Source organism: Monopterus albus, unplaced genomic scaffold, assembly GCF_001952655.1.
Source record: "Monopterus albus unplaced genomic scaffold, M_albus_1.0 scaffold225.1, whole genome shotgun sequence".
NCBI lineage: Eukaryota > Metazoa > Chordata > Actinopteri > Synbranchiformes > Synbranchidae > Monopterus > Monopterus albus.
In genome coordinates, this window is record NW_018128105.1 from 314553 (window position 1) to 323976 (window position 9424).

The following is a 9424-nucleotide window of genomic DNA, read 5'->3' on the forward strand; positions in this document are numbered from 1 at the left end:
GGAAAGAGTTCATAATGTCGCCCCCCCTCTAATCCATGGCTTGGCCTTTTTCTGCCCAAATGAGCCTGTGACACACTTGATGAAGGCTCATCTGACCTGGAACATGTTGGCCTCAAATGTGAAGTTAATTTCAGTTGTTTCAGACCATCCTTGATTTAATTCATATAACATTTATTCTGAGGAGAGTCTATCTGATGTGGAGGTTTCAAGTTTATTTAGGTAAATGGTTTGGGTAGCGTGACAGTAGGTGTTCCTGTTCTTTACCTGTCAGGATAAGTGATAAATTGTAGAAGGATACAGATGAAAAAGGGCCAAAATCCTCCATGTTGCAACCTGAACACAGTTTTCTCTGGTATCTTATTTTTCTTTCTGTCAGTATAGTAACTTTTACAGACTTGGATCTGCCTTCCTGTTCTCAGTTGATAACAGACTAATGTAAAAACTAGTAGTATAATCAGCAAGCTGACTGCAAACACCTTTCTCTTTTTTCTCTTTTCTCACTTCCTGTCTTCTTTTCTTTTTCTTGCTCCCCTTCCTCCTCCTGTCAGGTGCTTTGGCTGGCCTGATTGACATCGCTGCTGACTGGATGAATGACCTTAAGGAGGGCATTTGTCTGAGCGCATTGTGGTTCAACCATGAGCAGTGCTGCTGGACATCCAATGAGACCACCTTCGCTGAGCGGGACAAATGTCCTCAGTGGAAGAGCTGGGCTGAGCTAATACTGGGGCAGGCTGAGGTATACTAACACAGGCACTAGAGGAACGTCAGTTGTTTTAATTTAGGGACCACAAAGTTTAAATTAGTTACTTTACCAGTCACCTGAACAAAGCAGGTTCTACGGTGACATTTACAGAGGTGAGAAGGCAGACTGCTCAATCCAGCATAAAAACATGGGTGATTAAAAGTTAAAAACAGTTAAATTTACTCCCATACTACACACAGCACACATATGCCCACTTGCAGCTGTGCTCTCAGATGTTCACACAAAATATTTAGCCCCTTTTCCACCGCCTGGTGCCGGCTCAACTTGACTATTTGTGTTTCCATCAGTCAAATCAAATCAAATTTTATTTGTATAGCGCCAAATCACAACAAACAAATCCCCCTTGAGCAAGCACTTGGCGACAGTGGGGAGGAAAAACTCCCTTTAATGGAAGAAACCTCCGACAGACCCCGGCTCTTGGTGGGCGGCCTTCTGCCTTGACCGGTTGGCGTGAGTGGATAGAGGAGAGACAAAAGAAGAAAAGCAACAAGACGCAACAAACAATGAAACACTGGTCAGGTTGATGTAGCTGGTGACTGCTCATTAGAAACATAGAGCTCCAGAGCCAGAAAGATACAGAGAGAGAGAGAGAGAGAGAGAGGACACACTACGGGAGAGAGGAGACACAAAGTTAGTGATGTGTAATGGTGGCATATAGAAGCATAGGGAGAGAGCAGAGGGGAGGAGAGGAGAGAAACTCAGAGCATCATGGGGCCCCCCAGGAGCCTAGGCCTATAGCAGCATAACTAAGGGAAGGCTCAGGGTCACCTGATCCAGCCCTAACTAGGGTGTCCGCCTCCCGAACTGAGACTGGGAGTTGGTTCCATAGGAGAGGAGCTTGATAACTAAAGGCTCTGCCTCCCATTCTGCTTCTGTGGACTCTAGGAACCACAAGTAAACCTGCACTCTGAGAGCGAAGTGCTCTGTTAGGATGATAAGGCTCTACGAGGTCTTTAAGATACGATGGAGCCTTGTCATTAAGGGCTTTGTATGTTAGGAGAAGGATTTTAAATTCTATTCGGAATTTTACAGGGAGCCAGTGGAGAGAAGCTAATATGGGAGAGATATGATCTCTCTTGCTAGTTCCTGTCAGTACTCTGGCTGCAGCATTTTGGATTAACGGGAGGCTTTTTAGGGAATTATTGGGACATCCTGATAGTAAAGAGTTACAGTAGCCCAGCCTGTCATCTTCACTCCTGTCCCCATTGGAACATTCACTTTCAGTCCTCAATCAGTCTCCAATCAGTCAGATGTTGGGGATAGTACCTGGTACTCGGCTACACTGAGAGGGGACCATCTGCAGTGGAGAACCAAGCACTTGATACCAAAATCGAGTGAAGTAGAGTCAAGTTGAGTTGAGCCAGTACTAGGTGATGGATGGAAAAGCGCCTTTTGTGTCATTTTGTCATTTTTGCTGATTCTTTAGCTGCTGCTGTTCTCTTCTTCCTTGCCTCTCTGCAGGGTCCTGGCTCATACATCATGAACTACTTCATGTATATCTACTGGGCTCTTTCCTTTGCCTTCCTGGCTGTTTGTCTGGTAAAGGTTTTTGCACCCTACGCATGTGGCTCCGGGATCCCCGAGGTGAGGAAAATCATGCTCATACAGAACAGTAGAAACATTTTCCCTTTTGTGGGAAACTTCAGCAACTATAACATGAGAGATCTCAAACCACAAGTCATTTTTCCTTAAGGGAATTTTGTTGGGAAGTTATTTGATCATTTATTTGGTAAAAGGTCACAGCTATACATCTTTGTTCAATCTCTCTTAGCTCAAAACTACTTTTTGCCACTGAACATATAATTTTAATCAACTAATTTTGACGGTTTTTGTCTCCATCTTTGTTATGTCTCTCTTTGTCTCATGACTGATCAATTTGCTCAGGTGTCAGAAACTAAAGCCGTTTTTACACATGAACTACAGAAAAATGATGGCGGAATCAGGCGCAGAGCAGCAGACGGTCTGTGTCAGAAGCATTCTCACCAACTGGAAATATGCCGCTTGCTTTGTGCAAGGGGGGAGCGCCTGGGTAGAGCACGCAGGAGGCAGGGCATGATGTGGTCATACACAACTGAATCTTTTGCCGTTCCTTAAATTTATCTGATGGTTCTGGCGTTGGGTCTTAACAACAGAAGTTCTTGAATCTCATCGTGTTTCCAGTTAGATATTTTTGTTGGCATCTACTATCTATTGTAAAAGACTTTTTCTTGTCCATCGGTTGTTTGTATTCGTTCAGTTTCATGGCAGTCGTATGATAGAAGTCATCAACACGTCCACTAGCTGGCTGTGAATACTCTGGACTATAAACTGCTGTATTCTCGCCTGGGCTCGCTCCAGCTCACTCCGAGGTTACACAAACTTTGTACTAGGGTAAAGTCCGCTTAATGTCCAGATTGACTGACTCGGACATTTGTGTTCTCACATACAGCTCCACTGTTGATGTCTAGATAATTTCAGGGTGCCGGTGCATGCCTGAGAAGGGCTTAAGAGTATTGCATGACTTTGAAAGTCTATAACGCTCTGTAGGTGGCGCTAACTCTCCACGAAAGTGATTTAGTCTATTATGTCCATTTTCAGGTCTCCACATAGTGTACTCTCTTACTCATGGGTTTCCCTTTAATGTTCTGAAGTGCCTGAAAACTGGTAATTCATTGGGCAGAAGGGAGAGACCATGCTGTGAAAAAGCCATTTTGAGGTGATCGGTCTGAGTGAATTTTTCCATGTTGTTGCCATGGGAACAAGAAAGCCGCAGTTGCACTGGAAAGGATAAGAGTGTGGTATTCAGTGGCTTTGAGCATGTTGACAATAACCGAAGAGTAAGAAGATGCAGCTAATGCAAAACCTGAGACTATTGTATTAAGAGACTGTTAAGCACAATAAATCAAGTCACTTGTCTCATGAATGTAATTGGTTAGAGAAGTCAGTCGGAAGCTGGAAGACACCATGTTAGATGAAGGTGGACTGAGGAAACACAAAGGGAATTGTTATCTTCCAGCTTCTGAATGACTGACCAGACCTTATACACGTAATCAGCAGTGGGTAGGGCAGGGATAGTTGGAAAACGAGCAGGGCAGCAGCCCTCTGGGACCGGGATTGGCCGCCCTTGACTTAAGGCAATAATATTTGGTGGAGTCCCAGTATCCTTGTGGTTTGACTTCAGTGTAATCGCTGCCTTCATCTTCCTCCCTACCCTGAACATAAAGCTGATTCTGAACCCTCCACATCTCTCCCCAGATCAAGACCATCCTGAGTGGGTTTATCATCCGTGGCTACCTGGGCAAATGGACCCTGATGATCAAAACTATCACTCTGGTGCTGGCTGTGGCGTCTGGCCTCAGCCTGGGGAAGGAGGGTCCCCTGGTTCATGTGGCCTGCTGCTGTGGGAACATCTTCTCCTATCTCTTCCCCAAGTACAGCAAGAACGAGGCCAAGAAACGAGAGGTGAGAGAGAAGAGGTGACGTTTACTGTTACAGCAATGGAAAATGCCCCTTTGCTGCCTAAGCCACTGGAGAATTGTCTGACATTCTGTACTGTATAATACATCAGTTGGAATTCTATTATTATAATATACAAATGTTTGAGTAAATATAGTTGTTTTGACCATATTTAAGAAGACAATGTCAGCTGAGATGTTTTTTCTTGTCCTGTCAGGTTCTCTCTGCTGCTTCAGCGGCTGGGGTGTCTGTTGCTTTTGGAGCTCCGATAGGAGGAGTTCTCTTCAGCTTGGAGGAGGTACAGCACATGATGCTCATGCTCTATGATCACAGCATAATGCTTACTGAAGCTTGCAGGATAAAGGGTTAAACTTTTCAACCACAGCTAGTTTGGAAACTGTCTTCTCTCTCCTGCAGGTGAGCTACTACTTCCCTCTCAAGACATTGTGGCGCTCCTTCTTCGCCGCCCTGGTGGCGGCCTTCGTCCTGCGCTCCATTAACCCCTTTGGTAACAGCCGCCTGGTGCTCTTCTATGTGGAGTACCACACGCCTTGGTACCTGTTTGAACTCATCCCTTTCATCCTTCTGGGAGTTTTCGGGGGCCTCTGGGGCGCCTTCTTCATCCGAGCCAACATCGCTTGGTGCCGGCGGCGCAAGTCGACACGCTTTGGCAAGTATCTTGAGTTCACAATTCAGGATTTAAATTGGGATGTTTTAGCCAGCCGAGGTGTGTGAAGGTGGCGGTATTTGTTGTAATTGATGGGGCTGTCTGGAAGATCACTGCCAGCCCTTCGTACTAACAGAAAGAAACCAAATGCGAGCAGATGTCGGAATAAAAGCCATTTGCTCCCTAATCAGGCTGTGAGAAGGGGCGTAGACAACCTACTTTTGACATACCATGTACATCTTGAAATACTAGTTGAGTAACGGTTTATCTTATCTAATATGTACTTGATATAATTGTTAAAAATAGGCTGCACACTGCGGCTGTGTTTTGAGAACAAGCAGAGATTACAGTATATGAATATGTTCACAGTGCAGGGGAAAAGGAACCATCTGTTATACTTGTAGTCCATACTACACTATCTTTTTCTCTTTGTTTTAGCTCTCTGTCCTCAACCAGGTTGTTTTTATGACTCAGAATCTCTGCAAAACATTCTCCAGAAGGGATAAACCTGAAAACATGACACTAAATTTAATAAAGCAGCTGTGCTGTAATTGATATAGCACTGCAGCATGATCAGCAGTGTATGTCTGCAATGAATCTCAGTGAAGCCAAAAACACATATTGTATTTTTGTCTTATAAATTCTATTTTTTGCACTTTAGTACATGAAAACAATAACAACAAAAACATGTTTCCTCAAAACGCACGCAATCAAAGTATGTTCAGAGTCAAACTTCCAGCACTTCAGTCGCACTCAGATGTCAGCTTTTTCAGGCTCATGTTGTGTCACTGCTGTGAGATTTTCTGTCTAACTCAGTAGCTCCTGTTTTTGCCTCTCACAATGTGACTTGTTTTGTTCTCTCCCTTCAGGCAAGTACCCAGTGTTGGAGGTGATCCTGGTGGCAACCATCACAGCGGTGGTTGCTTTCCCAAACCCATACACGCGTCAGAACACTAGTGAGCTGATAAAGGAGTTGTTCACTGACTGTGGCCCGCTGGAGTCCTCACAGCTCTGCCAGTACCGCAGCCAAATGAACGGCAGTAAAGCCTTCACCGACAACCCCAATCGGCCGGCGGGGCCCGGCGTCTACGCCGCCATGTGGCAGCTCTGCCTGGCGCTCATATTTAAAATCATCATGACCATATTCACCTTTGGACTCAAGGTGATCCCTCCTCCTTTTTTTAACAGGGCAGATGTTTTACCCTGTGTGTCTTTATCAGCACTGAAGCCAGCTGTGGTTTCTCATCTCCAGGTACCATCAGGCTTGTTCATCCCCAGCATGGCCATCGGGGCAATCGCAGGGCGAATCGTTGGCATTGCTGTGGAGCAGCTGGCCTATTACCACCACGACTGGTTCCTCTTCAAGGAGTGGTGTGAGGTGGGAGCAGATTGCATCACTCCAGGGCTCTACGCCATGGTGGGGGCTGCGGCTTGTCTGGGTGAGTCAGCAGAAAACAGCAGTAACTGTAGTGTACTGTTTAGTTGTTTGGCACTGTTGCAACTTTATTTTAATGCTTTTGTTTTTCACTGCCACCATTTCAAATGGGGCTTGGGGATATAATTATGTACAGAAGTAGACCGCTGAAATAGCTGCAAGAGTTTCTGAAATACTGTTTATACTAGTACCTATGTTGCACATCTGTAAACTGAACAGGTTGGTTTTTGTTTTCATTTAAAATAGAAGTCAAAATTAAAATTTTACTATTAAACAAATTATTTAAAATAACTTTTTACATTTATTTGGTATTCAGAATAGAATGATTAAGTGATTGAGTTCACAAGATTGAATGACTTATCACAATCAATCACAGTAAAGTGGGCAATTAATTAGTCGATTTTTTTTAATCGATTCACAGCCCTAATGCTAAAACTGCACGTTACTGTCCTCCCTCTGTAGGTGGTGTGACCCGTATGACGGTCTCCCTGGTTGTCATTGTCTTTGAGCTGACAGGCGGGTTAGAGTACATCGTCCCCCTCATGGCTGCCGTCATGACCAGCAAATGGGTGGGTGACGCGTTTGGCCGCAAGGGAATCTATGAGGCCCACATCCGTCTGAACGGATACCCCTTCCTGGACGCCAAGGAGGAATTCACACACACCACGCTGGCCAGGGATGTGATGAGGCCGCGACGCAACGACCCGCCTTTGGCGGTGCTAACACAGGATGACCTGACACTGGAGGAGCTGCAGGGAGTCATCAGTGAAACCAGCTACAATGGTTTTCCTGTGATAGTGTCCAAGGAGTCCCAGAGGCTGGTGGGCTTCGCTCTGCGGAGGGACATCACTATCGCTATAGGTAATAGTGCAGACCAACACAGTGTGATAAAACTGTTCCTCCCACATTTTAGTGCAGTGTGAGAGCAATAAGGGAACACAAGAATAATAGATGCATTTAAGGTTTGCACAAAAAAATTGCATGATGAATCACCAAAAATGTATCAAATGGAGACATAAGGTATTACATATTCAAGTGTCCTTAAGGAGACACAAACCCCAAACTGCTATTTTTCCCCTATATTTCTCCAACTCCTTTTATGTTGTGTGTGTGTGTGTGTGTGTGTGTGTGTGTGTGTGTGTGTGTGTGTGTGTCCCACACAGGGAGGGCATCATGTTGAACTCCAGGGTGTACTTCACCCAGCATGCACCCACCCTTCCGGCCGACAGCCCTCGGCCCCTCAAGCTGCGCTCCATCCTTGACATGAGCCCCTTCACTGTAACCGACCACACCCCCATGGAGATAGTGGTGGACATCTTCAGAAAGCTGGGGCTGCGTCAGTGCCTGGTCACTCACAACGGGTAAGTGGGGAATAAAACGAGACGGGCTGGAAGAAGAGAAGGTGTCCTACTTCTCTCTGCCCCTCCTTCTGCTCTTGTCACTGACTAACCCATCTGAGGTTGACAAACATCGTACAAACATGTACACGCTGTCTGGTGTTGCATGGGCTCTCAGGTTTCTGGGTCTACCCTGTAATCTGCATGACCTGCCCTAACAGCTATGCTGCACTTCCTTTACCCTCCTACTCAGCAATAACAGACAGTCTCCTCATTAGAAGAGACTGAGCTGCTGAAAGTAACTACAACTACATAACAGGTATCGTGCTGTGAGAAGCTAGCCAGTCAGGAAAACCGTTTGATTTGTGCTGTGAGACTCAAAGATCTGTATGTTTAAAGGCATTGCCCCATAGGGATAGTTGTTCAGATGATGACCAGTTAATTCATTACAACGCCAGGCTTGGTTCTGTCTTCGGTTAGTGGAACTGGATGGTCTTGGTCCACATGGTCAGGTGGTCCAGTCTAATGATTTGCAGTCTGGTTTTGCAGCAGGCCACCTGCTGGTGGAATGTAGGAATTACAAGAGAGCTCAGTTTTAATGGTTTGCTGTGACAGAGAAGGGCTATGCAGCAGTATTTGTTTTTATTTACATCTTAACTGACTGGCATTATTCTATATTTTCCTACTGTCAATAAATCCCATTAGTCCGATTACTTCACGATATATATAATCTCATTTTTTAAAGCAGCTGGACACTAGTTTTTATTAAATGTTACTCTGACATTGCATTTGTTGGGGACTGTTTTCAGTTGCACATTAATACAAATTTTGGCGCTTTTGTGAATATGACATCAGAACAGTGTATGTGGAATTGTACTTAAATAAACTACAGTGTCTGTACTTGTTAAAATTAAGTTCCATGTTGCTGACAGTTTGCTTCATTAAAGTTGTGTGGCACAGAAGAAGAAATGATCAGGACACACAGCCAAAGATCACTTAAGCATTGATTTTGATCTTCTCATTGGATTTGTTGACATTAAGAAAAGTCGAATATCACCAGCCTTGTAATTTAACATGATCCAGCATTTGTTTACATTTGATATGATTTACATTTTTGCTTACATAAAATCAATTATAGTTTAATTTATTATGAGTTACTGCCCACCGTAACAAACTCGAAATTAATTTAATTCACGTTAATTTATTATGTTTTATTGCTTTTTTGTAATTGAGTTGTGTAATTTTGTGATCATTTTTATGTTAACACCGAGTTACCTTTTAAATATTTTAAGGTACAGTGAGGAACAGAAGTATTTGAACACCCTGCGATTTTGCAAGTTCTCCCACTTAGAAATCATGGAGGGGTCTGAAATTCACATTGTAAGTACATTCCCACTCTGAGAGACAGAATTAAAAAAAATCAGGAAATCACATTGTATGATTTTTAAAGAATTTATTTGTCTTGCACTGCTGAACATAAGTATTTGAACACCTGAGAAAATCAGTGTTAATATTTGGTACAGAAACCTTTGTTTGCAATTACAGAGGTCAAACGTTTCCTGTAGTTCTTGACCAGGTTTGCACACACTGCAACAGGGATTTTGGCCCACTCCTCCACACAGATCTCCTCTAGATCTGTCAGGTTTCGGGGCTGTCGCTGAGCAACGCGGAGTTGAAGCTCCCTCCAAAGATGTTGTATTGGATTGAGGTCTGGAGACTGGCTAGGCCACTCCAGAACCTTGATATGCTTCTTACGGAGCCACTCCTTGGTTATCCTGGCTGTGTGC

The 9424-nt window shown here is 44.3% G+C and overlaps 1 protein-coding gene across 4 annotated transcripts in view; it reads left to right on the forward strand.

The window, feature by feature from the left end:
* The window catches only part of clcn3 (chloride channel 3), a 32208-nt gene that overhangs the window by 15134 nt on the left and 7650 nt on the right, over positions 1 to 9424 (forward strand). For 2 of the 4 annotated variants that reach the window (XM_020619671.1, XM_020619672.1), the window contains 9 exons: positions 549 to 736; positions 2225 to 2347; positions 3998 to 4204; positions 4416 to 4496; positions 4616 to 4868; positions 5735 to 6027; positions 6118 to 6304; positions 6763 to 7184; positions 7468 to 7661. In XM_020619671.1, coding sequence (XP_020475327.1) covers positions 549 to 736; positions 2225 to 2347; positions 3998 to 4204; positions 4416 to 4496; positions 4616 to 4868; positions 5735 to 6027; positions 6118 to 6304; positions 6763 to 7184; positions 7468 to 7661 — 1948 coding nt within the window. Of the gene's footprint in view, positions 1 to 548; positions 737 to 2224; positions 2348 to 3997; positions 4205 to 4415; positions 4497 to 4615; positions 4869 to 5734; positions 6028 to 6117; positions 6305 to 6762; positions 7239 to 7467; positions 7662 to 9424 lie in introns of those variants that run through there. The other 2 variants (XM_020619668.1, XM_020619670.1) reach the window with 1 other exon arrangement.